The 27,784-nt window shown below is 47.0% G+C and overlaps 1 protein-coding gene across 2 annotated transcripts in view; it reads left to right on the top strand.

Annotated features, from left to right (window-relative positions):
- The window catches only part of SLC24A4 (solute carrier family 24 member 4), a 195,910-nt gene extending 177,662 nt beyond the window's left edge, over positions 1–18,248 (top strand). Inside the window, exons 14-17 of one of the 2 annotated variants that reach the window (XM_005222242.5) lie at positions 4,500–4,614; positions 8,893–9,005; positions 9,344–9,409; positions 10,748–18,248. In XM_005222242.5, the coding sequence (XP_005222299.1) occupies positions 4,500–4,614; positions 8,893–9,005; positions 9,344–9,409; positions 10,748–10,900 (447 nt within the window). In that variant the 3' untranslated portion in view covers positions 10,901–18,248. The remainder of the gene's footprint in view (positions 1–4,499; positions 4,615–8,892; positions 9,006–9,343; positions 9,410–10,747) is intronic. The other variant, NM_001193088.2, reaches the window with a different exon arrangement.
- Positions 18,249–27,784: the final 9,536 nt, after the last annotated feature.

Genomic DNA, 27,784 nt, shown 5'->3' on the forward strand with positions numbered 1-27,784 from the left:
CACTCGCCTGAATGGCCTCTCAGTTTGCTCTTAGAATCTCCAGGAAGAGAGGCTTTGGCCTAGCCCCTCTGGCCCCACATGACTGCTCCCTGGGCAAACCTTTCACTGGCTAGGTGGGGCCAAACAGGAGCCCCTTTCTTCTCACTCTGTATATCATCTTGTGGGGTTCCCCCTCTTCCTTTCACCCACCTGGGGAGCCCATGAACAGCAAGAGAAGCGGGTACAGAACCTCTGCATTTCTATTGTGAAGTTCACCTGCAAGCCACTCACACCTCAGTAGTATCCATGCAGCCACTTCACTCTCCTCCTAACACCTGGTGCCACCTAACACACAGGGCACAGGTGTGTGTTAGCTTCAGAGGCACACGGGCAACAGGCTCTTAACCCAAGAGGAACAGTTTGGCGGGAGAAGAAGAGCTGTGGGGTCACATGGGACTGGCTGTGAATCCTGGTTCTCCCCACTGGAGCCATGAAACCTGGACAGGGGACTCAGCTTCCATGAGCCACAGTTGTCCCCTCTGCGAAATGGACATGATCGCCACTGTCTGCAGGTTATTGGGAGATGAAAGGGTTCTGTTCAGGCATCAGGTGTGAGCTAGCGACATAGCAAATTGATCATAACAGTAAAGATCAGCTATGTTCACCATGACGTGCAGCCGACACTGCTTCCAAGCTTGTTCAGATAGAGGTTTAAATCCCCATAGATGCCAAGGTGTGTGTGTGTGTTTTCTTATGTAGAAAAGAAGTTGCAAATAGCTACTAACAGACTCCCCCCACCACCGAAAAGGATGACAGTCAAAGATGTTGTTGTTGTTCAGTCACTGAGCTGTGTCCAACTCTTTCTGACCCCCATGGACTTTAGCACTCCAGACTTCCCTGTCCTTCACTATCTCCCAGAGTTTGCTCAAATTCATATCCATTGTGTTGGTGGTGCTATCTAACCATCTCATCCTCTGCTGCCCTCCTCTCCTTTTGCCTTCACTCTTTCCCAGCATCAGGGTCTTTTCCAATGAGTCAGCTCTTGGCATCGAGTGGCCAAAGTATTGGAGCTTCAGCATCAGCACTTCCAATGAATATTCAGCCTTGATGTCCTTTAGGACTGATTGGTTTGATCTCCATCCAGTCCAAGAGACTCTCAAGAGTCTTCTCCAACACCACAATTGGAAAGCATCAATTCTTCAGCACCCAGCCTGCTTTAGGGCCCAACTCGCACATCCTTACATGACTACTGAGTAGGGTTAAAGGCCAGCCCATGCTTACATTTGATAAAAGGATCCAGCAATTTCTTTTACTAAAGTGCATTCCACAAACAATATTGCAAGTGAAAAAAGTATTTCATGACATTTGAGTGGGTGTGAGAATTAGGGAAGATCAAATTAATGAATGTGTGAAATTTTTTCTTCTTTTTAATTAATGAAAACAACAGTATTGTGAAATCAGTTCTATTAATTAGCTGTGAGGTAGGACATTGAATAACATTCCCATCCCCCTCGCCTTGTCTTACAAACCCCATTCCTGCTTCTTAAAAGAGAGTCTTGGCAGTGGCTTGGCCAGAGTCATAGGAACCACCTTGCTGCGGCACTCTTACCTGTGATTTGGAACTTCAGCTGGCCTCAGTTTCGGGTAATTGAGTGGTTTCCACAGTAGAAAGTGGTAAAGACAACAGTGCCATGTTAGCCTGATTTCTGTGAAAGCAAGATACGCCCGGGGCCAGGCGCTTACTTTCCTCATGGGGGCGCCAGGGAGCACTGAAGTCTCACCTGCCCATCTTTTACGCCCACCATCCTTCACATCTCTCACCCCTAAGGCTTTGGGGAAAACGATTCTTGATTGTCAGTATCCAAAGGGAGGGAATCTCAAAAATAAGCCATCTGATGCAGTACCTTTGCCCAACTGGGGATACTGAGGACCAAAGAGGAGGTGTGACTTCAACAAAGTCAGGTGGATCATCAGCCCAGCTCTGGACTTGGCTCTGCTTCCCTTTCTGAAACCTCAGCATCAGGAGTTCAGAGGGCCCCAGGCTGGAGTCCAAGGATAAGCCATACTCAGGTAGCATCTCTGGTCCTGAATGCTTGGAGTGTGTTCAAGTGTTAGTCACTCAGTCATGACCAGCTCTTTGTGACCCCATGGACTATAGCCTGCCAGGCTCCTCTGCCCATGAAATTCTCCAAGCAAGAATACTGGAGTGGGTTGCCATTGTGTGCACACACATAGAGCCTTCCTTCTGTCCTTCCACCCTCCAGCTTCTTAGCCAGGTAGTCCAGTGATATAAGGAAAGGAAAACAAAGGAAGCATCTTCATTATTGCCATAATAACCCAGGCTCCTATACTTATGACATCTGGTATCACCCATTAAGAACATGTCAGCCACAGCCAGTGCTTGTGGAGACCTCCCTCTTGGTCAGTGTGGGTTAAGCACTGATACATCAGCTCTGTGGCTTTGTGTCCTCAGTCTTCTCCTTGCACAGCCCAGAGCAGGCCAGTCAGCACACACACTGCCCAGTTCCTGGCGATGCTGAACTGAGCACTGTCTTTGGGGGGTCGAGCATCTCCAAACCCATCTGCAAGCTTTGTCCTAAGAAGGATATTGTTTTAGTCCACAAGCTCTGGCTTCATTCCAGGGCTAAGCTCTGCCCTTGGAAAGCACACTTCATCTGGGCTAATCATTCACATTTTCTGTGCCCCCATAGATTGCAAGATGAGTAATTGAAAGTGAAGGGAAACACACATCTATGGATGTCTCATGCAGCCCATGCACTGTCACCTCATCTTTGCTCTTAATCCTCATTTAAAAGCCCATTTCACAGATGAGGGAACTGAGGCTCAGAGAAGTAAACTAGCTTACCCAACATTTGCTGGGACTGGAGCCATCAGCTGACATGTGAACAACCCTGAAAGATCCTGCTGTTCACATTTTCTAGATGGGGAGGTGAGCCATCTAAGGGGTGTTTTGAGTGAGGTTGTCCAAGTGCTTCTAGGGCTTTCCATTCAGCTGCTGCTCACCATTTCCTGAGTGTCAGGCATTTATTAGAGGAGTTATGTGACCATGCTTCAAGATCATTAAAAGCCTGTATACCCTTCAATCCAGTGATTCTATTTCTTGGAACTTTTCCTAAGGATATAATAGTAAGATGAGAACCCAGAGATGTTCACACAAGACAACATGATGCTTCAGAGGGAGGATATATATGTACTTATGTATGTATGTGTGTGTGTATATATATATAAAACACACACATACATACACTCACAGCTGATCTGCATTGTTGAATGACAAAAACCAACACAACTTTGTAAAGCAGTTATCATCCAATTAAAAAAGCATGATGGCAAGGTTGGAGTGCAGGCTTTAGAGTCAGAAAGAGTTGGCTTGGAATCCCTGCTCTGCTGCTCAGCGACCTGACGCCCACCTGCATTGTAACTTCTCCCCCTCTGACCATCGTTTCCTTGGGCAAAATAACGGTGCCTCCCTCAGTAATGGGTGGTGCCTAGAGCAGATGAGATTGTGAAAGTGAAACACATGGAAAGGACCTGGTACATAGGAGGTGCTCAGTAAATGTTACACACGGTGATATTTTAAGAACTAAAACAAGCCATTTCCTATCCACCGGTGATGGATGGACAGGAACTTTTACAGCTATTCAGTGGAATCCACGCACCAGTGTAAAATAAGACTGTAGATGATTATTTATGATGGCAAGATACTCACATTGTATCATTGCGTGAAACATATAGTCACAAAATATGTGTTGACAGTATAATCTGATTTCATTTTTTTCTAATACAAACACCAAAAAGAAGGTCAAGAATATATTCTAAAGCCCAGGGATCAAACCCAGGTCTCTCACATTGTAGGCAGATTCTTTACCAGCTGAGCCACAAGGGAAGCCCAAAAATACTGGAGTGGGTAGCCTATCCCTTCTCCAGGGGATCTTCCCGACCCAGGAATTGAACCAGGGTCTCCTACATTGCAGGAGGATTCTTTACCAACTGAGCTGTCAGGGAAGCCCATATTCTAAAGCAGGGGTTTTCAAACGTGGTTCCCAGGTCAGTAGCCTCAGGGTCTCAACCAAATAGGAACTTGTTAGGAATGCAGATTCCTGGGCTTTACCCCAGATCTCCTGAATCAGAAACTCTGGGGGTGGGTCCTGGCGGGTCTTATTTTAATAGCTCACTACAGGATTTCCTACATTTTCAAGTCTAAGACTCACTGGCTCATAAAAAGTGTTAATAGTGGTTGTCTGAAGGTCTTGAGAAATGGTAGGTGATTTTTACTAATACTTTCATTTGACTTTTTTTCTTTTTAAAACAGTAAACCCAGATTACTCATGTAATCTGGAAAAAAGAATACTCAAAAGACAGTTTTAAAAAAAGAAACCATATTCCAGATTTTTCTGTTGGATGCAGGAGTACTATGTTTAAAGTTAAAAACTCTGAGTTGTAAGCAGGGTTTTCAGGGGTGCTCCTCTGTGAGTTGATGTTTCCCCCCTCTTCTGCAGGTGACTATTATTGGATACACCCTTGGGATCCCCGATGTCATCATGGGCATTACTTTCCTTGCAGCAGGCACGAGCGTCCCCGACTGCATGGCCAGCTTGATTGTGGCGAGACAAGGTACGAATAGTGTCTTGGGCCCCCAGCCGTCGGCATTGCCAAGTGGGCCCATCCCCCTGCCTGCGTTACGGTTCATAGCTCTCAGGACTGGTAGTCACCAAGTCCCACCGTGGAGGAAACAGTGATGACTGGAAAGCATGGTATACATTCCATCCATGGAGAGAATCACTACCAAGATCACCTCCTCTAGGCCTCTAGAAGCATCTGTGTGGATGGGAGCTCCCTGGTGCCCTAGTGGTTAAAATTCCAGGCTTTCACTGCAGGAACTGAGATCCCACTAGCTGTGTTGCCAAAAAAAAATGAAGTTGTTCTGACATCACCAATGTGAGTGAGATTGAACAGAGTGGGAGCCCAGAATTTTTATAGCAAATGCACTAATGTTCTGATCCCAGGCAGGCCAAGTGGGGATATCCTATGTCTCCAACTATTTTCTGATTCCTCTTCAAATTCTAGAACTTATGTAAAGTTATGGTTTGCTTGGTGGATTTTCTTTGGAGCTAAGTGCTTTGGGGGTGAGCAGGCTAAGGAGCAGCGGTATACTCCTCGATGGCAGAACAGAAGGGCTGTGAAGAGCCAGCCTTCCTCTGCTGCTCCTTTGCTACCAGTGAGATAGCATCCATGCCTGAACTTCTACCGACCTTCCTCCGTAGACAGCAGTGTGAAAGTGTGGGAGGCAGGAAGGGCAAATAGTGGAGTGAAATCTCAGAGGAGACAGGAGGGGAGAGAAGTGTCCAAACAGAAAGTGGGTTCAGAAAGGAGGAAAATGTTTTATTTCTTCAAGATGAAAGAAAGCTTGGTTAGTTGGCTGATTGGTCCTGAGAAAAGATGAAATGAGGGGAAGGGAAGGGTGGGAGAATATTTGGCAGGAGGCTGGAGCCTCGTGGAGAAAGGCGACAGCTGGGGACGGCAGCAGAGGGGGGTGGAATTGAACTGAGTGACCTTTGAGGTGACTGTATTCATTTCCCGGGGCTGTCATAACCAAAGTACCCCAACTGGGGTGACTTAAAACAACAGAAATGGATTCTCTGGTCCTGGAGGCTACAAGTCCAAGGTCAAGGTGTTGGCAGGACTGTACTTATCTGGGGGCTCTGGGAAGGAATCCTTCCCTGTTCTCTGCCAGCTTCAGGGGGTTCCAGGAATCCTTGGCTTGTGGCTACCTCCCTCCAGTGTCTGCCTGTGTTTTCACATGCTGTTCTTCCCTCTGTGTGTGTCTGTGTCCAAAGACATACCAGCCACCGAATTAGGGCCCACCTTAATTCAGTATGATCTCGTTTTAATTGGATCACATCTGCAAAGATTCTATTGTCCAATTAAGTCATGTTCACAGGTTTTGGGTGGACACAAGTGGGGGCCGCTATTCAACCCAGTACAGGGAGGAAAAGGAAAGCCAATAAGCCCTGAGAGCCTGGCTGACATTCGGGGTTGTGAATTTGGGTGGGGTTCCAGCATGAATTTGGAGTTGTACCAGCTCCCAGGACACACAGATGAGTTCATCCAGAGCTGGGGGTGGTTGGGTGGACACAGTGGAAGGTCAAGGGGCCAAGAGAATCTGCCGTTTAAACAACTGGCCTCGGAGTCCAGGCTAGTGGGTCAGGAAAGGGGTCATAATACAAGAAGATTAAGAACTTGGAGGGGAGGGTCCCAGTGTAGTCCAAAGGGGCTCTGTAGGAACAAGAACAGGTGGGGTATCATCTCAGAGTGGCTCCTGTGAAATGTAGAAAGACAGAAATGGAGGAAGGCTGACGTAGGGGTGGGAGTATATAGCTGTCCTAAGGGTGATGCTGATGGGAGTGACAGAGGATCCCGCAGACAACATTAAACATAGATTCTTTATGGCGGAGGATGCAGAAACCTCTGCCCAGAGCCCCCTGCATGAGGCAGAAGCAGTGCAGTGAGCTCTAACATGCAGAGACTGCATCCTGGGCTCCCTAAAGCCTCATAGCCCATAATGTGGTCCAGGCTGGCAGCATCGGCTTGAGAGAAATGCAAAGTCTCAGGCCCCATCCCAGCCCCACTGAACCAGAGTCTGCTTTTCAGCAAGACCCCAGCGAGTTGTTTGCTCTTTTTCGTCCATTAAAAAATATTTTATTGGAGTATAATCACTTTACAATGTTGTGTTAGTTTCTGCTAAACCACAAAATGAGTCAACTGTGTGTATATGTATGTCCCCTCCCTCTTGGACCTCCCTCCCACCCCATCCCACCCATCTAGGTCATCACAGAGCACCGAGCTGAGCTCCCTGGGCTTTGTAGCAGATTCTCACTAGCTATCTATTTTACACATGGTAACAGATACGTGGGCTTCCCAGGTGGCTCAGTGGTAAAGCATCCACCTGCCAATGCAGAAGACACAAGAGACATGGGTTTGATCCCTGGGTCGGGATGATCCCCTGGAGAAGGAAATGGCAACCCACTCCAGTATCCTTGCCTGGGAAATCCCATGGACAGAGGAGTCTGATGGGCTACAGTCCCCGAGGTCACAGAGTCAGACATGGCTGAGTAACTGGGCACACACACAGTATATATATGTCAATCCTAATCCTAAGTATACATCTCTCCAAAGAAGACACACAGATAGCCACAGAGGCACATGTAAAGATGCTCAACATTACTAATTATTAGAGAATTGCAAATCAAAACTGCAATGAGGTATCAACTCACACTGGTCAGAATGGCCATCTTCAAAAAATCAAACAATACATGCCAGAGAGGGTGTGGAGAAAAGGGAACCCCTCTTGGACTATGGTTGGTGGGAATGGAAATTTGAGTCGTGTGCTCTCCAAGTCTGAGAATTGCTGCTGAAAGATTACTTAGGGGGCTGCACCCACATAAAGCCCAGCATCCAACCTGAGAACACGCTCACTCTTCTTGCCCAGACCCGGGCACCTTGGTTCCTCCTGACCCATCCAGCTAGGGCCTGCCTCCTCACCAGGGAGACGACTAGCTGGCCCAAAACAGGAGCTGCACGGTCCTGTTTCACAAGATCCCGGGAGACTGGAAGGCGGGTTTCCCAGAGATACTGGCCGCAGTAGGAGTAAGCTGCCAGGATTTTGAAGGCGCTCAGTTAGGTGCCCAGGCAGACAGGGAGGGAGCTGTGAGGCCCTTGGGGAGACACTGTGCTCTGGAGGTCAGTGGATGCCAGCAACAGGGTGGGAGGAGGTAGCCTGGCTAATACCTGGGGGCAGGTGGTCGAAAAGAGGTGAGGCGGTCATCCAGTTGCTGGTCTGAGTCTCTGCAAGCTGCTCAGTGACCAAGGTGACGTTATGGTTATAGGCACGTGCATTTCAGATTTGTTCTTTCCACGGATGTTTGTGGCCAGATTATGACAGTCGTGTTGAATTTGGGCTAGGGAGCCAGGTTAGAACAGATTTCAGCCAGCATTAAAAATTTGTTTTCTAACTTTTGGTACCTCTCAGTTATTGAGTTCCTAAGATTGTTTGGCTGGTAGGAGACTGGATAGTGGGGCAGGAGGGGGAAGGTAATGACATGGCCCCTTGCCTTTAAGATGCTTCTAGTCTGGCTGGGGGCAAAGAGTCCACTCTTGGGAGACCAACCAGGCCTAAGACCTGCTGCTCTGTCATCCGGGTCAAGTACATGGTGCCATCGCCTGGGTCACAAGTATGCATCGAGGACAAGGCACCCTCCCTCCCAGAGAAGGTGGGCATCCCAAATAAGGAGAGGCACACAGTGGGTCATCCCAGAACACAGGCTGACACCCCTGGCAGGAGAAATAATGAAGGGCTCTGGGTTAGTTTCCTAGGGCAGCCATAATTACCACAAACTGGGAGACAGGAAAACAGAAACCGACTGTCCCACAGTCCTGGAGGCTAGAGGTCAAGCTGTTGGAAAAATATGGTTCTTTCTGTCTGCTCCAGGCCTCTCTCCTTGGCTTGTAGGAGGCAGTCTTCATGTTCGGCTGGAGTTCTCTCTGTGTGCAGGGCTGTGCACAAATTTCCGCTTTTCATGAAAACACCAATCATACTGAATTAGGATTCACCCTCATGTTAACCTCATTACCCCTATCCGATTCTTTGTGACCCCATGGACTGTAGCCCTCCAGTCTCCTCTGTCCATAGAATTCTCCAGGCAAGAATACTAGAGTGGACAGCCATTCCTTTTCCAAGGGATCTTCCCAACCCAGGAATCGAACCCAGGTCTCCTGCATTACAGGCAGATTCTTTACCATCTGAGCCACCAGGGAAGCCCTGTAGAGACCCTGTCTCTGAATAAATTCTGAGGTATTGGGGGTTAGGAATAACCTGTCGGTTGTTCCCCGCAGGCCTTGGTGACATGGCGGTCTCTAACACCATAGGAAGCAACGTGTTTGACATCCTCGTGGGACTCGGCATACCGTGGGGGCTGCAGACCATGGTTGTTAATTATGGGTCCACGGTAAGTTCGTCTCACTTCCTTAGTGAGATGATGCTGGGCACTTGTGCTTCACAGGGAGCGAGCATGGTGTTGGCCCTGCAGCTAGGAGCTCCAGGGGGGGCGCTGCCCCGTCTCCTCCGCAGGCTGGCAGCCGCTTTGTGCAAAGGAGTCCAGAGCAGCCTGGGGGTGCCTGCAAGAGGCCGCCCGTGTTTGCCTGGAACTCACAGGTGCTTCAGCTGTGAACACCCACCTGTTGCTTCCAGAGGAGGGAAAGGATAAGCCCAAGTGCAGTGGGCTCCCAGAACAGATGGGCCTCTGAGCAGCCCAGAGGTTCAGGGCGTGTGTGTTTATTTCTCCAGGTGAAGATCAACAGTCGGGGTCTGGTCTACTCCGTGGCATTGCTGCTGGGCTCCGTCGCTCTCACCGTGAGTTTTTACAATTCTAGAATGGTAGTTTGAAACACACGTGGTTTCCTTATATGAAAAAACATATAAATTCACAGACACCCCCAGACACAGTTTGTGCCAAGAATGTTGGCATCCACCACTACACTTTTCCCTAAGCTGGTGAGAAGTCCCCAGAAGGAGGGACTTACATTTCCTCTCTTCTTCCTGCCCGGTCTGTCTCCCCTCAATGATGCGAGTAGGAGACACGTTCCCCCCACCCCCAGTCTATTGGAGCTGCCTTGGGGGCATGATGGTCAGGGCTCGGGGATGTACATGGTGACACGGAGGTCTCCTTATTCCACAGGCCCCGAACTGTGGTAAACAATGCCTCGGCTTAGTTTATTCCATCCTTACAAGCACCTGATGATTTTCTACTTTACAGAAGAAATTAAGGCTCGGGAATTAAGTAACTTGTCCCAGATCACAGGGGTAGGAAATGGCTATTTGCCATAACTGTTCTTTCCCATAACTGTCCCATTAGTGCTATTGCTTAGAAAGGAATCCCTTCTTCAGGGACCCCACATTTCTAAAACCTTTTAATGAGGACTCATATCCACTCCCTTCATGAAGTCTACAGGGATAGGAAAAGCTGGGATTTGAACCCCAGTTGGTCTGTCTGTAAGGACCCACAGCATTGGAGGTAACTATGATTCAACTCTTGGGGAGCCTTGATTCATGGATAAGAAAGAAGGTAGTTTCAGAATGGAGGGGACACGTGTATACCCATGGCTGATTCATGTCAGTGTATGGCAAAACCCACCACAGTATTGTAAAGTAATTAGCCTCCAATTAAAATAAATTAATTAATTTTAAAAAAGAAAGAAGGTAGTAATAGGTAGGCAAGTATGAAACGAATGTAGAAAGAGGAAGCATTCCAACCCTGTCACACATACACACACGGTCCAAGCTGAAGCTGTCCAGACAGTGGGCCAATGGGAGCCTTGAAGGTTTTGCTGAAGAGGGTTGAGGATGCCAAATTCTAAAGCAAAGGAAGGAGCCAGTGGCAGTCCCCAGTTGTCACTAAAGAAGGCTTGGGAGGCCTGTGCATCCCCAAAAAGGAACGTGCCTACCAGGGGAGGGCCTGTCCCCTGAGGACAGCTGCTGTGCCTGCCTAGAGTCAGCATCCTTTCAGCAGACGAGTCTAAAGCCTACAGGGCTCATTCTGATCAAACCAATGATACACCCGGCAGCACCCCTCTGTTCTTGTCCACAGTTTGGAGGAAGTTCTGGGGTTCACCGTTCGTGTGTAATTTTCCAGTAAAAGTGCCATTTATATTTCTCTGCTCCCCGAGCCCAACACTCGCTGTCTCCTTCTAGGTCCTGGGCATCCATTTGAACAAGTGGAAGCTGGACCGGAAGCTGGGGGTGTACGTGCTGGTCCTCTACGCCGTCTTCTTGTGTTTCTCCATAATGATAGAGTTCAACGTCTTTACCTTTGTCAACCTGCCAATGTGCCGAGAAGACGATTAAAACGGAGCCACTGCCCCCCGCCCGGGAGCTGTTCTGGACACTCCGGCGCTGGCGTCCTTTTTCCCTGCCCCTCCCCACCACAGATCTCTCCTGCATCGGCCGCCACCGTCCGTTCTTTCATCCATGGGAAGAAGGCGCCATCGTGGTCTGTGTCTGGTCATGGGCCAGGCTGCGGGCGTCATCCTCCTCCTCGGAGTTCTGCCCCCACAAAAAGGCAAGATTCAGAGGCCGCTGTTGGAGCAGCTTCGCAGACCTCCGAGCCGCCGGCCATAGGGGCGTGGCATGTATCTCCTCTCGGACGCCTGGATCAGAAGGACTTCTGTATGTGGGTTGTCTTTCTGTCGCAAGGCAGCCTCAGAAATGAGGCAGTCGGTGAACACAAGGTCTCCTGGGGCAAGTGCAAAATAGGAGCGTTGTTCTTAAGGGGCCCCTCTGGACCAGAGGGTGTGGGTTCCTTGGGCAGCATGTGCTCCTTAGAGCTTCTGAATCCTGCTGGAAGCACTCAAGGTTTGGAGAGAGCAGGCTCAACCTGTTGGGAGTTTGGGGCCGTGACAACAAACACTCCACCCCTTTTCCTGGACAAATTTGGAAGAATAGAAACAGTTGTTCACAGCAGAAGAGAGAAAACAAGTGCATACTCTTCTCATTTTCATTGATACATTCAGAGAACGAGCAATGACACAGTCAAAATAAAATGTCAGCTATAGATCATCATACTTGAAAAATACCATCGCATACAAAGGACCTTGATGGGGACCAGAAAGGTAATACTTATGGGAAACAAATCCTATGTGTATCATGTTGCGTTGACGCTAAGACGTCTGGTTTGGAACATAGAGAAAGTAGAAGACTAACATCTAAATGGGTGCTAACTCAGAGACACAGTGGAGATAGGGCTTTACAGCCATTCATTCCAGACCTGTGGCCTGGGACGCGCTGTCAGTTTGGTTTTGTCGTTTCTTTGTTAATGCCCTGCCCTCACAGTCATCCTGTTCAAAGACCCAATTGTTTATATGCCCAACAAATTTCATAGCCTGCTGAACTGGAATGCGTGTGCCAGAGGTAATGGTTAATGACAAGAAAAGAGATTTCCTGCAAAACCACCAATTGCTCTCTGGTGAGCTGGAGGCAAGTATGGAAACCGTAACTTGGAAATTTTTAGAGCTAAGGTTCTTGAATCTTGTAGTTTGCTATGCATGAAAGGCCAAAGATGGGAGGTTAATTCAAAAATAGAAACATTAAACAATTTTGACTGCTTCCTAGCTCTCAAATATATATTAAAAAGATTTACGAACACAAACCATTTGTGGTTTCTGAAAAGAAAGCACAATTCATTTTATAGAGAGGTGTTCTTTTTTATTTTTTTTTAATGTTTCTATTGCAAAGAGTCTATCAGATTTGATGCACTTTTAATACTGGGCTATTTTGCACAGAAGACTGTATGGGGAACGCCCCCATGATGGTATGAGGAAAGGAGGGTTTTAGTGATTCACTGATAATTAATCATGGGTGATGAGTGTAAATCCAATAGCTGATTCTTTCCCGAGACACAATGGTTGTAACCCGCAGTGGAATCTGTGGCTGTGCTCTCTGTGGCCTCTGAATTTCAGAAGGAGGGCATGTTTAAGCTCGTGTCCCTAAAATTTGCTTAGCATGAGCCTCAGATGTGACAGCCCCATCACCGGGTTTCTATTCTGGATCCCCATCAGTGTTAGTAGCTACACCAAGTTAAGACTTCTCCTTTTGTTTCTCTGCTTAGATTCTCAGTGGTCTTCCAGTTGAGGACAAGGGTCATTTTCCTGAGAAATTAGCTGAGTGGGCGGCCAGGGAGCCCCTAGGTTCATCAGCACAAACATTTAGACGCAGAGGGTTTCAGAGTTGTCAGGACCACTCTGCCCACAGAGAATAGCCACCTGGTCTCCTCTGCCTTACAGCCTCATCTGGGTTTCAGAGTGCATCTGTGTCCATTTTTGAATCTCAAAACTACCCTGTGATATAAGTAGGGATGATTATCCCCATTTAACAGGAAGTTCAGTCTTGGAGAGGTCAGGTGACTCTAGGTCAATGGCTAGTAAGTTGCAAACAGGAGCCGAGCCCCAGATCGCCACCCGGCTCGGCCAGTCCAGTGTGTGATCATCCTTGGTCGTGCAGGTGTGGATGTGTCCTTGTCCTTGGGGTTGGCCCTTATTGTTTGAGTCAAAACTTCGTCACATTTCTAACTGACATCTGGATGCTCTGTCTCCCATCCTGATATTTATCCCCATCCTATGTCCCTATTATTTTCTGATAAAGATCAAAAAATATTTTTAGCTAGGCCGTATGGGCCCTGATGAGAGCCCTGCTGGTGTTCCGTCTTTGAATCCCTGTGTAGCTTTCGGAGAACACACCCTCATCACCCACCTCTTCCTCACCAGAGCCCATCTGAGATGATAAATATGCTGCAGTTCCAATTTGAGACAAAAACTAATGTTTCTAGTATGTAGAACAGCCCTCCTGGCTAATCCTCTTATGACTTTAATGTGCCAATGTAACTTCCTTAAAGGATCTATGCATTTATTGTAGCTAGGAAACTATATATATGTCGTAGGTGAAGAAGTCTCTTTTGTAACTAAATATTTTTTCCATTTCAAGTTTAAAGAATTGCTTGATTAATTAGGCCTTCATTTGAAAAATAATGCTTTCGTCACTGAGCAGGATTACTTCCTTTATTTTATTCCAGAAGCTAATTAGCACAGAGTAATTACTCTGCTATGAAAATAGGCAATCTGAAAAATAAACTTGGCTCTTTGAATTGGGGGCAGAAAAATGAACCCATTGTACTCAGATAGAAAACATCTATAAAAGCAGAAGCAGGAGGCTCCTGGCATCTCTGGTCTGGATTTTCCTTTGCCAGCCGAGTGTAGTCAAGGGGAAGGTATGCAGTGTCCTGAGAGCCTGGCCCTAGAGGAAGGCTCTAGGTCAGCTGCAGTGAGAGACTGATGTTAAAGGCAGATCAGAATGGTCTCATTCCCATCCTTCCTGTAACCCATGGTCTCCCGACCTCTGTGTTCACCGTCCATAAGCACCGACCTTGTGAGTTTTTCTCTGTTCATTACCTGCTCCTCCTCCCCTCATCCCACCTATTAGGACTCGTTCTTGCTCCTCCAGATGGTGCCTAGTGGTAAAGAACCAGCCTGCCAACGCAGAAGACATGAGACACTCCCTGGGTCGGGAAGATCCCCTGGAGAAGGGAATGGCAACCCACTCCAGTATTCTTGCCTGGAGAATCCCATGAACACAGAGGAGCCTGGTGGACTACAGTCCATGGGCTTGCAAAGAGTTGGACACAACAGCGATAGGGCACATTGCTTCTCCTTGTCAATCTTTTCCTTTTACACACCCAATCAGCTGAAAAGAATAACCTTTCAGGAGCCAGATAGGTGTGCCCATCCCTCCGGGGATGGAGGGGGGCAACCCCCTACAGACCCTGACCAAAGACCCCCTCCTGGGCTTCCCAGAGTCTAGGTTCTAAGGGAAGAAACTACCCCCACCTTTCATTTTTTAAATTTTTTATAAAGATTTTCTTGATGTGGACCATTTTTTAAGTCTTTTTAATTTGTTACAATATTGCTTCTGTTTTGTGTTTTGGATTTTTGACCAGGAGGTATGTTGGCTCTTAGCTCCCCGACCAGGGATTGAACCTGCACCCCCTGTACTGCAAGGGGAAGTCCTAACCACTGGACCACCAGGGAAGTCCCCCTCTTCCTTTTTGGGGAGGATTTGCATGCCTTGTAGCATCAATGGGCGCTCAGCCCTCAGCAAACACTGGGCTCCACACACAGGCTGGGAATCCAGGAAGAATGTGGGCCTCCTGGCCTGATGCCCTCCTTTCCTCCTGGCATCTCCCCTCCCTGAGCTCTAGGGCCCCTCCCTGTCCTTAAGGTGGGGGTGGACAGAGGCAAGATGGACTGGGAGAGGGTCCGTTCTTCCCCTCCTTCCCCAGGTGTGAAATGAGCTAGCAGAGTCAAGGTCTGTAACCGGACAGAGAAGCAGAGACTCTTCGGCTCGGCTAGCACTGCCCAGTGAGCTTGTGGCCCGCCATCCGCCCTGACACCGAGTGGGTCCTTAGGGATTGGGTTTGGCCTGCTCGTGGCCGCCCATCCGCCCTGACACTGAGTGCGTCCTTAGGGATTGGGCTTGGCCTGTCTCTCAGCCCCACCTTTCCTTCCCTGGCAGGAAAAGATGGTTGTGCAGCATATATGACAGGCTCTCAGCAAATGCTTGCTGCTTGAATAAACAAGGAACCTGCTGGTTAGGGTGAAAATCTTCAGGAGATTTTCCCCTGCTACTGTGTTTTAAGGGCTTCCCTTGTGGCTCAGCTGGTAAAGAATCTGCCTGCAATCCAGGAGAGCTGGGTTCAATCCCTGGGTTGGGAAGATCCCCTGGAGAAGGGAAAGGCTACCCACTCCAGTATTCTGGCCTGGAGAATTCCATGGACTGTATAGTCCATGGGGTCGCAAAGAGTCAGACACGACTAAATGACTTTCACTTCACTTTCACTGTGTTTTATATGGGCTTCTCAGGTGGCGCTAGTAGTAAAGAACCCACCTGCCAAATGCAGGAGACATAAGAGACATGGGTTCGATCCCTGGGTTGGGAAGATCCCCTGGAGCAGGGCATGGCAACCCACTCCAGTATTTTTACCTGGAGAATCCCATGGTGGGCTGCAGTCCATATTTCCAGGTCCCTCTAATGCCCTCTGAACATTGTTTCTGTGTGAGTCTTCCTCCCCTTGGGGCAGTTAGCAGATGCATTCAGGATCCCTGAGATGGATCACGTCTCGGCAGCTTTGTCACCATGTGGTGCTCATTCCAGACATTTTTGGAAACGCTCTCTGGGCAGCTCTTGAGTATCAGGAAGAGCGTCATCCCCCATTTATTCCTAAACCCAATGTGCTGCCCCTCGCCCCTGCCCTCTATGTGGGTTCACCCCAAGCATCTGGGCTCCCCTCCAGCTTTCTCTCTGCAGCTGGTCTCATGAGCCCCTCAAGTGCAAAGACGCTCTCAGGACCTTCTGGGCGCATGTAGAAGGGGCCTATCCTGCACTGTGTCAGTCCTGTGGGCGGTAGAACATGAACACCTTGGCACAGGCCCATCAGGCAGATTTTGTGACTTGGCTCTTGTGGAGCCCCTTCGCCTTGCCACAGAGAACTGTTCTCCCAAGGGCACAGTCCATTTAGGTTGTTGCATTTGCTTCTTAACAGGGAAAACCAAACTGGGATGCTAGTTTAGTATGTGCTTAATTCCAGACCTCATAGCTAATGGGTCAGTGTCCAGAGTCACATGCTGCCTGACCTCAAGGAAATGGTACCTGCATGAAATCAAGAGAAGAGGTGTTTTCTCCCATCTCGCCACCCAGGAGGAGCTGTTTCTTCCATCACAACAGGGAAGCCAGCTCGGTCGTATTAGAGCTTTGATTATTTTATGGGGGTTTTAAAAAATTCTAACTTTTCAGTTGACCAGTGGTTCCCAGGTTCCTCTGGTCTCTGCTAAATCCTCATGCATTGCAGGGGGGCGTGCTTGGTGTCATCTTTTACCTGCACAAGCTTCCAGGCTTTCCATCACCTCTTACGGTGTTGGCATCCAGTTGTCAAGGTGGTATGTCCTCCACACACTTCATAACAGGGGCTAAGAACTTACCGTCTTCTAGTCTGGGAAAACATCTGCTGCCCGGACACCCTGATACAAACCCAGGGTCATGGGAGGTGGCTCTTAGAGTTAGAAATGCTCCCTGAACCCATGTGAAAGTCAAGCCCTTTCTATGTGGTGTTTCCACCATTAGGTTTATGGGTGTGGGATGGGCTGCTGCTTTATTCAAAGCCCTGTGATACACGCAGGCCTATCCACACCTATTCCCTCCATTGCCAGAATTTAGACAGCTGCTTTTTATGCAACACGTTGGTTGTGACTTACCCACAGTAGCAGCCAATAAAGCCCTTAATCCTGGAGAAAGTGTGTACCCTCCCCATCCCACCACTGAAAAATGTATTTTTTTTAACTATTGAAAGTATGCTCAGCTTTTGATTTCTGGGTGCGTGGCTTGGTCTGGTCAGCCTTTGTGCATAAAGCAGGGTCCCAGACAACAGAACCCCACACCCCAACTCCAGAAGGTCCCAGATACCTGGGAGTATCCTGATGAACATTAAGTCCCCTTTCAACAGGAGCGAGGCCTTTCTCCCCACTGAAAATGGCTGGGATGTGATCCAGACAGCTCTGTTTTTCCAAATCAGATGTTCTTGTGGGTTTTTCCTCTGGCCGCCAGGGCATCCCTGCTCTCACCTCCAGAGGTACCCTTCTGAATCCATGGGACACTTCCTGGCACTTTCTCCACCTGCCTGGACCAAGGATATCTGGGGGCCCAGGGAGAGAACTGTGGCTAATCCTCTGTGGCCGGGTCTGAGGGAGCCTCCGTGGGGGGCTGCTAGTCTGGGAGGCTGGGTGTCCAGTTAAGAGCACACGCTCCCTGGTAGGGTGCCTGCCCTCTGTTGGGTGTCTCCTATCCAGCTGCTGCCAGCCCGGAGCAGTTGCTGGGTGTCTGAATACAAAGAGAGCCTTGATTACCTGGAGAGGAAACAGGGCTGCCAGCCAGATGGGGCCAGGCCCATGCACAGATGCAGGAGCTGCCAAAGAACGGTCAGGGGAGGCCTGACCCAGCCCAGGGGCGCACAGGGCCATGGGATCTTCCTGGGGCTCAGGTGTGACCTAATAAATAGCAGGTAGATAGAACCAGAGCTCTCATGCCCAAAAGGAACCCCCCTTAGAAACAACCAAAACCCAAAACTTCTGAGGCTGTTACATGTCACCTGCGTGAGACATTTCTGTCATGCCGCCATCTTTGTTCATCATCTCTAACGGGCAAAGCAGGAGCCATGAGCTGAAAAGTTGTAAATAATAAATATATTTGTCCCACTATTTTTTTTTCAAGAACTGTGACCTCCTGCACTGTGAATGCTCTGTGATATGAGATTCTTAGTTTAATAAAACTCATTAAATTTGAATGAATTGCTACTCTTGATTACTAAACACTGGCATGAGTTTATTCTTATTGTGAAGACAAATCTAGAGTAAATACGAACTAAACCTTTATAAGAAATCTAGCAGTCAGTATTGTAATGCAATCTATGAAAATCTGTACACTGTCAATAAAGTAAATGAACACAAGTTGTCTTTCCCTATAGAGAGCTTCCAGTCATGTTTTAATAGACACATACATATTTGTATTTTTGGAAAGAATTCTTTACACTGGAATAAAAGCCATTTATGGAAACCATTTCTATTTGAATATTAAGAAAAATAAACTTTGAAAAGGATGTGGGTTGGTGCTCTTTAATTATGATTGATAATAAAATGAAGCAGGAAACTCATAACTTACCTTGAAAAATAAAAGTGTTAGTCGCTCAGTCATGTCAAACTCTTTACAACCCCATGACTGTAGCCCACCAGGCTCCTCTGTCCATGGAATTCTCCAGGCAAGAATGCTGGAGAGGGTAGCCATTCCCTTCTCCAGGGGATCTTCCCAACCTAGGAATTGAACCTGGGTCTCTTACATTGCAGGCAGATTCTTTACTATCTGAGCCACCCAGGAGGTCCACATAACTTACCTTAGCAAAGCACAAGTAAATCCAGAATGATCCAGCCTTCTTCTCTTGTCTCATCAGCAAGGCCAACTTTATGGGCAGGGCACCCATGGCGTCAGCCATACAGGGCCTCACACTCAGAAAGCCCCCAGGCTCGGTTGTCACCATCTTGAAATCTTAAATGATTATTTTAAGGGCACCTCACATTTTCTTTTTTTAAAATTATAGTTGTTCAATATATGTTATAGATGTACAATATAATTCACAATTATAAAGGTTATACTCCATTTATACTTTTAAAATGTTTTAATTCCCTGATTGTACAATATGTCCTTGTAGTACATGTTTTCATTTTGCCCTGGGCCCTGAAAATTATGAATCTGGTCCTGTTCATCAAGAATAAGGTTATGCTATACATAACAGAGAAGAGATTGGTATCCTCAGGCAAAGAACTCTTGCAAGCTAATAAGAAAATGGCAAAAACATTTCAATAGAAAAATGATAAAGAAAAAGCAATTCTCAAAGCAGCATAAATGGCTAATTAACAGAGGAAATTCAATCTCACTGACCACAGCAGGGAATACATATTAAATACAGTAAAATATGCAGAGACATAGGTCTATAAGGCCTGAAACAAACAAATTGGGAGCTGGGTCTTCAATGTGCTTCCCCGGTGGCTCAGATGGTAAAGAATCTGCCTGCAATGGGTCTTCAAACCTATGAATGCAAAACTGAATGTGAATGTTAATATTTTTTAGAATAAGAAAAGAAATTACAAGAGATTACATGTTTTTAAAAGTTAGAAAGTCTCACAAATGTAAAAAAGCCAGTAAAAATACAATAGCATTTTTATTAATCACCTAACACTCCTTAATAATAGTTTTTCTACATTTTCTGGCTGTGTATTTTTCATCATCTCTTCATTTGACAGTTATTTTGTGTTCTCATTTCCTATGAGGATAGAAATATAATTCAGTATTTATCCTGGCATGGTTGACTGAAAGGTTTATTTCCAGTTGGAATTAATAAAGTATATAATTGATCAATGTAATCACACAGATTTACTTGCTAAAATTTTTTAGAAAAGAATGTTATGCCATCAGCTCTTGTGTCATGAGAAATTGCAATGAGGGGGTTAATTAACCAGAGAAATTCTGGTTAATTCCTTCATTTGAAATGTTTCCGGAGTCCCAGCTGCCTCAGTGCCACCATAAACTTTAACATGCATGTGAATCACGTGGGTGTCTTGTTGAAAAGCAGATTCTGATTCAGCAGGATCAGATGGGGCCAGAGATCCTATATTTCCAACAAGTTCCCAGGTATTGCCAGTGCTGCTGGTCCACACTGAAGAGTGAGAAGATGGATCAGTCCCGGGGCTTCCCAGGTGGTGCTAGTGGTAAAGAATCCACCTGCCAATGCAAGACATGCAGGTTTAATCCTTGGGTCGGGAAGATCCCCTGGAGGTGGTAACTCACTCCAGTATTCTTGCCTAGAAAATCCCATGGACAGAGGAGCCTGGAGGGCTACAGTCCACGGGGTCACAAAGAGTCGGACACGACTGAGTACAAACGAATCAGTCCCGCTCAGAGTATGAGCTGGGCATCTGTGCAGCCTCTCAGACTGTTGTCCATCTGCCACAAGACAAGTATAGAAACTGAGAGTATAAACATTTATGGCAATAGGATGAGTAATTTTATGTCTGTACGTGTTTTTTTATTGCATTTTTCTAGCAATTTTTGTTATACTCATGGAAATATCTGTCCATAATGAATTAAAAATTTTTTAATATTTTTTTAAAGTCTTCCCCACAGGTTCTACTTCAGATGAGAAGTTATACTTCAGATGAGCATTTAGATGGGTTTGACTCTTTTCTGTGTAAAAGTCAATCCACAAGGTACTGTGGCCTTTGACTTGGTAATTCCAGCTCAATCAGCTCTGAGGATCCTGTAGCCTCAAGTTCTTAATTCTCAGTATCTCATTGTCCCTCAGTCCATCTGGCACTGCGTGGTTTACAAAAACCAGTGGAACACAGGACAGTGACAGAAAATATCTCCATTTCACAGATGTAGGAAATGAGGTTCAGAGGGCATGTGTGCTGTGTGCAGGGCCTCTCGTCCACTCACCACAAGAGCCAGCCTGAACAGCCAGGCCTGGGACTGCCCAGACCAGAGAAAGGACAGGGTTGTTGGTGGAATCTTGGAGCTCGTTTCCTAGTTGATTTCACAACTCAGGCTCTATCAGCTTGTTTTTGATGTTTTCTAAAACTTGCTCCAGGCAGTTCCAAGTTCACCGTTGCGCTGGTACAGGCAGTCCGATGGTCCACTGGTGCGAGAAGCAGGCCTTCTCCTGGGCTTTTGTTGCCCATTGTCTGGTGGCTCAGACGGTAAAGAATCTGCCTGGAATGTGGGAGACTCAGAGTGATAAAGATCCCCTGGAGAAGGGAACCCACTCCAGCATTCTAGCCTGGAGAATTGCATGGACAGAGGAGCCTGGCAGGCTGCAGTCCATGGGGTCACAGACAGTTGGACACGACTGAACAACTTTCACTTTTTCACTTTGCTAGCTGGTGCCCCCAGGCAGAGCCAAGGGGAGGGGGAGATTCTGACGCCTACCCATCCCCACCAATGAGCTCTCTACTGAGATTCAGCCCGCACCCACTGCCTTTAAGGTCTCCCAACCCACCTCTGCCCGGTATGCGTCTTCAGACCATGCTACCCCCAGGCTCTGGTTCCTCTCAGTCACCCTGCAGGTTTTAATACTGCGGATTACGTCCTTTCTAATAAACAAACTCACTCTGGTTCTCCACTTCTTTATATCTCCCTCTCTTCTCCCGGCATCTCCTCCACCTGCTCCCTAAATGAAAGTGTTTACCTGCATTCCACCCTGAAGCATTTCTTCTACCTGGTGGCTCTCAATCCTGGCTGACCATTGGAGTCATCTTGGGAGCTTTAAAATACAGGACTGTCCAGTCAAGCTGGCCTGGGCATTAGAGTTTTAAAAGTTCCTGTGCTGTGCTTAGTCGCTCAGTCATGTCCAACTCTTTGTGACCCCATGGACTGCAGCCCGCCAGGCTCCTCTGTACATAGGATTCTCCAGGCAAAAATACTGGAGTGGGTTGCCATTCCCTTCTCCAGGGGATCTTCCCGACCCAGGGATCAAATTCGGGTCTCCTGAATTGCAGGCAGATTCTTTATCACCTGAGCCACCACAGAAGCCCTTATTTGCAGATAAAAATCCCAGGTAATTGTAATGTGCAACCAAGATTCCATTGATCCAACTCAACCTTCCGAGACACAGCAATGATTAACAGCTTCACTGCTGTCCCTCGAGATAGATACCGCCAGCCACAAGTTTCTCTGTCCCTCCAGACCCCCTCACGGGCACTTTTCACCTCCTGATGGACTATTCAGCTTCCCAAGTGCCTCATTGTCAGTCTGATTAGAAATAATCCAATTTTTTAAAAATTTTCTTTCGGCTGTGCTGGGTCTTCATGGTTGCACGTGGGCTTTCTCTAATTGAGACAAGCCAGGGCTACTGTTTGTTGTGGTGCACGGGCTTCTCATTGCGGTGGCTTTTCTTGTTACGGAGCACAGGCTCCAGGCGCATGGGCTTCAGAGGCTGCAGCTCTCGCTCTCTAGACCACTGGCTCAGTAGTTGTGGTACACAGGCTTAGTTGCTCTGCAGCATGTGGGATCTTCCTGGACCAGGGATCAAACCCATGTCCCCTGCACTGGCAGGTGGATCCTTCACCACTGGCCCACCAAGGAAGTCCAAAAGTAATCCAGTTTTTTAAAGAGAGAAATGTGCATAATTTTTTTCATAATAGACCAAAACTTGAAACAGCTCAAATGTCCATCAACAGGTGGATAGAGTAAAAGAGAGTATTTAATAACTTATAGAGATGTTGAGGTTATCAATAGGGGGAAAATATTAAATATTGAATTCCAGGTAATGATATCCTGGCTCAAGTGTTTAGGGGTGAAGGATATTGATGTCTGCAACTTACTAAGATACCTGGGTGGGTCATAGACAGACATGTGATACAGTGAGTTTGGTAGTGTTAGTGGTAGATTATAGATGGTGGGTGTATGAATGTTCACAGTACAGGGTGTTTTTTTCTGTATGTTTAAAATCTTTCATAATAAAAAGTTGGGGAAAATCACCAAACTCTCCTCCCACCCCCAATCACCTTTTGCTCTTCCCCAGTATCTCAGCAGTCATCAGCAAAATGTCAGCTCCTCCCACCGCCCCTAGAGCTATCTTCTTGTTTTCTCCCTTGCGGTCATTTTTGCAACTTCTCACTCCCTTTCTGCTCCAGCCTTCAGAGCCCCACTGGCACTGTTTATGTGATCCAGGGCAGAGGCTCTGAGCTGGTCTCCCTGCCTCCACCCTCAGTCCCTTCCCAATCCAGCCTCCATTCGGCAGCTAGAAGTGAAGTGAAGTGAATTCGCTCAGTCATGTCTGATTCTTTGCGACCCCGTGGACTGTAGCCTATCAGGCTTCTCTGTCTATGGGATTTTCCAGGCAATAGTACTGGAGTGGATTGCCATTTCCTTCTCGGCAGCTAGAGGGATCTTCTAATGCAGAAATCTGATTCGTCCGTCTTCTAGAACTTAGAAGCATTTTGTTGCTGTTCAGTCGCTAAGTCATGTCCAACTCTTTGCGACCCAATGGACTGCAGCACCCCAGGCTTCCCTGTCTTTCAAAATCTCCCAAAGTCTGCTCAAATTCATGTCCATTGTATCGAAGATGCCATCCAACCATCTGGTCTTCTGTCGTCCTCTTCTCCTCCTGCCCTCAGTCTTTTCCAGCATCAGGGTCTTTTCCAATGAATCAGCTCTTCTCATCAGTTCAGTTCAGTCACTCAGTCATGTCCAACTCTTTGTGACCCTATGAACTGCAGCCCACCAGGCTTCCCTGTCCATCACCAACTCCTGGAGCTCACTCAAACTCATGTCCATGAAGTTGGTGATACCATCTAACCATCTCATCCTCTGTTGTCCCCTTCTCCTTCAGCCTTTAATCTTTCCCAGCATCAGGGTCTTTTCCAATGAGTCAGTTCTTTGCATCAGGTGGCCAAAGTATTGGAATTTCAGCTTCAGCATCAGTCCTTCCAATGAATATTCAGGGTTGATTTCCTTTAGGATTGATTGGTTTGATCTCCTTTCAGTCCAAGAGACTCTCAGGAGTCTTCTCCAGCTCCACAATTCGAAAGCATCAATTCTCCAGTGCTCAGCCTTCTTCATGGTTCAACTCTCACATTTGTACCTGACTACTGGAAAAACCATGGCTCCCAATTACCTCAGACCCGCCACAATGACGTTATCTTCCTCTTTTTCCTGCATGATTCTGCCTAGCCTCAGAGACTCTACTGTTTCCTCCATTTGAAATGGTTTCCCCACCCCTTGTCCTGCAGAGGAGGGCCCACACTTCTTCTTTCAAGGCCTACCTAGGCCTCCAGGCCAGAATGAATCACTTGCTTCTGTTTGTTTTTTAATTTTTTTAAAGAGAGCTTGGAAACAGGCTATGTTTTTTTGTTTTTTGGTTTTTTTTGGCCATATCCCATGGCATGTGGGATCTTAGTTCCCCCACCAAGAATCGAACGCACTCGCCTTGCAGTAGAAGCACAGAGTCTTAACCACTGGACCGCTAGGGAAGTCCTCTGTTTTGTTTTTAATTATCTTTTTGTGTGTGTGTCTGTAAGCTTGTTTCAGTTATTGATACTTTTTGACAATTACGCATTTGGAATTTTCTAGAACTGTCTCAGAGAAGGCAATGGCACCCCATTCCAGTACTTTTGCCTGGAAAATCCCATGGACGGAGGAGCCTGGCTGCAGTCCATGGGGTCGCTAGAGTAGGACACAACTGAGCAACTTCACTTTCACTTTTCACTTTCATGCATTGGAGAAGGAAATGGCAACCCACTCCAGTGTTCTTAGCTGGAGAATCCCAGGGACGGGGGAGCCTGGTGGGCTGCCATCTCTGGGGTCGCACAGAGTCAGACACGACTGAAGCGACTTAGCAGCAGCAGCAGCAGCAGCAGAACTGTCTCATATACTTGCCCATGGCCTCCACCAACCATTGAAGGTCACCAATTTTGGGGTGTCTGTACTACATCTTTTAGACCAGCCCTTAAAGCTAGAAAGAGCACAGAGTGTTTGGTCACTCCCTGATTTAGTCAGCAAAAATGTATTGAAATCCTGCTCTGCAGCAAGCAAGAAGCCAACTGCTGGTTGGAGAGATGGGAGGCCTCCTGCCTGTCACTTCAAGGGGCCCCCACGTTCCGGGAGGGAGTGAGCGCAGGAGGCAAGAGCACAGAGAAGGGGTACCCAGTCATCCTCACAGTCGGGGAGACGTTGACTCAAGATGAGCCTTCAGGGATAAGGCCAGTCAGGAATCAGGCTGGGAAATATCATATCCACACATGAACCATGCAGAAGGGGACACATTCTAATCACAGCAAACATTTCATGGTTTAAAAAGAGTCAGTGAACAACCAGGAGAAAATATGACAGAGATGTTCAAATATTTTGTGGATGAAAACAATGTTGTCTGCCATTTCAGTAAACCACGAATGTCACCCACACCAATCCAGCCAGCCCAGTGCTGCGCCAGAAGGGGAATTTAGGATGGAGAAAAAACAGGAATACTGGCCCCAGGTAGTTAAGATGCATATCAAAGGAGTAATTCCAATGAGCCCAGATTCTTGCATCTTCTGATATGTAGGAAAGCATTAAAATCATTAACTTGAGTTTGTGTGTGTGTGTGTGAGATTAGCAGTAATCATTTGATGTTCAACTAGATGGGTTTTAGGGGTTTGTTTTCAGCAAACATTTCTACACATTCCGACTCCTCTCTTACCACTTTGGAACAGTCCTCAGAGCAATCTAAGACCGATTTTCTGGCTAGAGTCCTCAGTGCTGTACTGTGCTGTGCTTAGCCGCTCAGTCATGTCTGACTCTTTGTGACCCCATGACTACAGCCCGCCAGGCTCCTCTGTCCATGGGATTCCGCAGGCAAGAATACTGGAGGGGGTTGCCATTCCCTTCTCCAGGGGATCTTTCCCACCCAGGGATCGAACTCAGGTCTCCTGCATCACAGGCAGGTTCTTTACTATCTGAGCCACCAGGGAAGCCCCATGCTATGCTATGCTATGCTAAGTCACTTCAGTCATGTCCAACTCTGTGCGACCCCATAGACGGCAGCCCACCAGGCTCCCCCGTCCCTGGGATTCTCCAGGCAAGAACACTGGAGTGGGTTGCCATTTCCTTCTCCAATGCATGAAAAGTGAAAAGTGAAAGTGAAGTCGCTCAGTCGTGTCCGACTCTTAGCGACCCCATGGATTGCAGCCTAACAGTCTCCTCCGTCCATGGGATTTTCCAGGCAAGAGTACTGGAGTGGGGTGCCATGCCTTCTCCCAGGAAGCCCCATAGTCCTAAGTTCCCCAAATAAAACGTAACTCAGCTTTTAGGTAGTGTTTATTTTTTCAGTCAACACTATCTCATACTGTATACAAAAATCAACTCAAAATGGAATGTAAGACCTGAAACCATGAAACTCCTATAAGGAAGTGAGCAGTGTGCTCACTAAAGAAGACTGTGTGTGTGGGTTCGCTCAGTCATGTCCGACTCTTTGCTGCCCCATGAACTGTAGCCTGCTAGGCTCCTCTGTCCATGGAATTTTCTAGGCAAGAATACTGGAGTGGGTTGCCATTTCCTATTCCAGGGGATCTTCTCAACCCAGGGAACGAACCCATATCTCTTATATTTCCTGACTTGGCAGGTGGATTCTTTACTAGGGTGCCACTTGGGCGCCCCAAACAAAGAGGACTACATCAAGCTAAGAAGCTTTTGCACACCAAAGGAGACCATCAATAAAATGAAAAGGCAACCTTCCAAATGGGAGAAGACATTTGCCAATCTTGTATCCAATAAGGGATTAATATCCAAAATATATAAAGGATTTAGCAACTCAACAGCAAAAAACCTATATTTTAAAAGGACAGAAGACCCAAATAGACGTGTTTCCAAGGAAGACATACAGACAGCCAGCAGGCACATGAAAAAAAAGTTCAGTCACTATCAGAAATACAATCAAAACCACAGTAAGGTATCACCTCACACCTGTTAGAGTGGCTATTATCAAAAAGGCAAGAAATAACAGGTATTGGCAAGGATGTGGAGAAAAGAGAACCCTCGTACACTATTGGTAAGAATATAAATTGGTGCAATCACTATGGGAAACAGCTTGGAGGCTCCTCAAAATTTAAGACTAGAACTACCATACTGCAACCCAGCTATCCCATGTCTGGGTATTTATTCAAAGAATACAAAGACACTAATTCAAAAAGATGTCTATGGACTTCCCTGGTGGTCCAGTGGTTAATAATCTGCCTGGCAATGCATGGAACGTTGGTTCAATCCCTGGTCCGGGAAGCTTCCACCCGCTGCTGGGCAACAAAGCTTGTGTACCACTTCTCAAGCTTACCTGCTCTCGAGCCTGAGGGCTGCCGACTACCGAAGTTTGAGCGCCTACAGCCAGTGCTGCGCAATAAGAGAAGCCACCACAATGAGAAGCCCGTGCCCCATGACCAGAGTAGCCCCTGCTTGCCCAAACTAGAGAAAGCCCGTACACAGCAACAAAGACCCAAGGCAGCCAAAAGTAATACAGAAATAAATTTTTAAAACATATATACACCCTTATATTCACCACAACATTTTTTACAGTAGCCAAGATATGGAAGCAACCGCCCATTAAGTGAGGAGGAATAAATGTATATATAGGAAAGTGAAAGTCACTCAGTCATGTCCGACTCTTTTCGACCCCATGGATTAGGTCTGCAGGCTAGAATACTGGAGTGGGTAGCCGTTCCCTTCTCTAGGGGATCTTCCCAACCCAGGGATCAAACCCGGGTCTCTTGCATTGCAGGCAGATTCTTTACCAGCTGAGCTACAAGACAAGCCCTATATATATATATATATATATATATATATATACACATATATATATATACACACACACATGGATATATATATATATACACATATACAAATGGCAAGATGGAATCTTGCCATTTATGTTATGAATGGACCTTGAGTGTATTACGTTAAGTGAAAGGAGTCAAACAGAAAAAAGCAAATACCATATGATTTCATTCATATGCCAAATATTTAAAAAAATAATAATAATAAATGAACAAAGAAAGCGAAATAAAACATGTCGATGCATTGTCAAATTCTAGCAAGAATCCTGCTAAGTCAGTTTAGCCA

The sequence above is a fragment of the Bos taurus genome, chromosome 21, assembly GCF_002263795.3.
Source record: "Bos taurus isolate L1 Dominette 01449 registration number 42190680 breed Hereford chromosome 21, ARS-UCD2.0, whole genome shotgun sequence".
Taxonomy (NCBI): Eukaryota; Metazoa; Chordata; class Mammalia; order Artiodactyla; family Bovidae; genus Bos; species Bos taurus.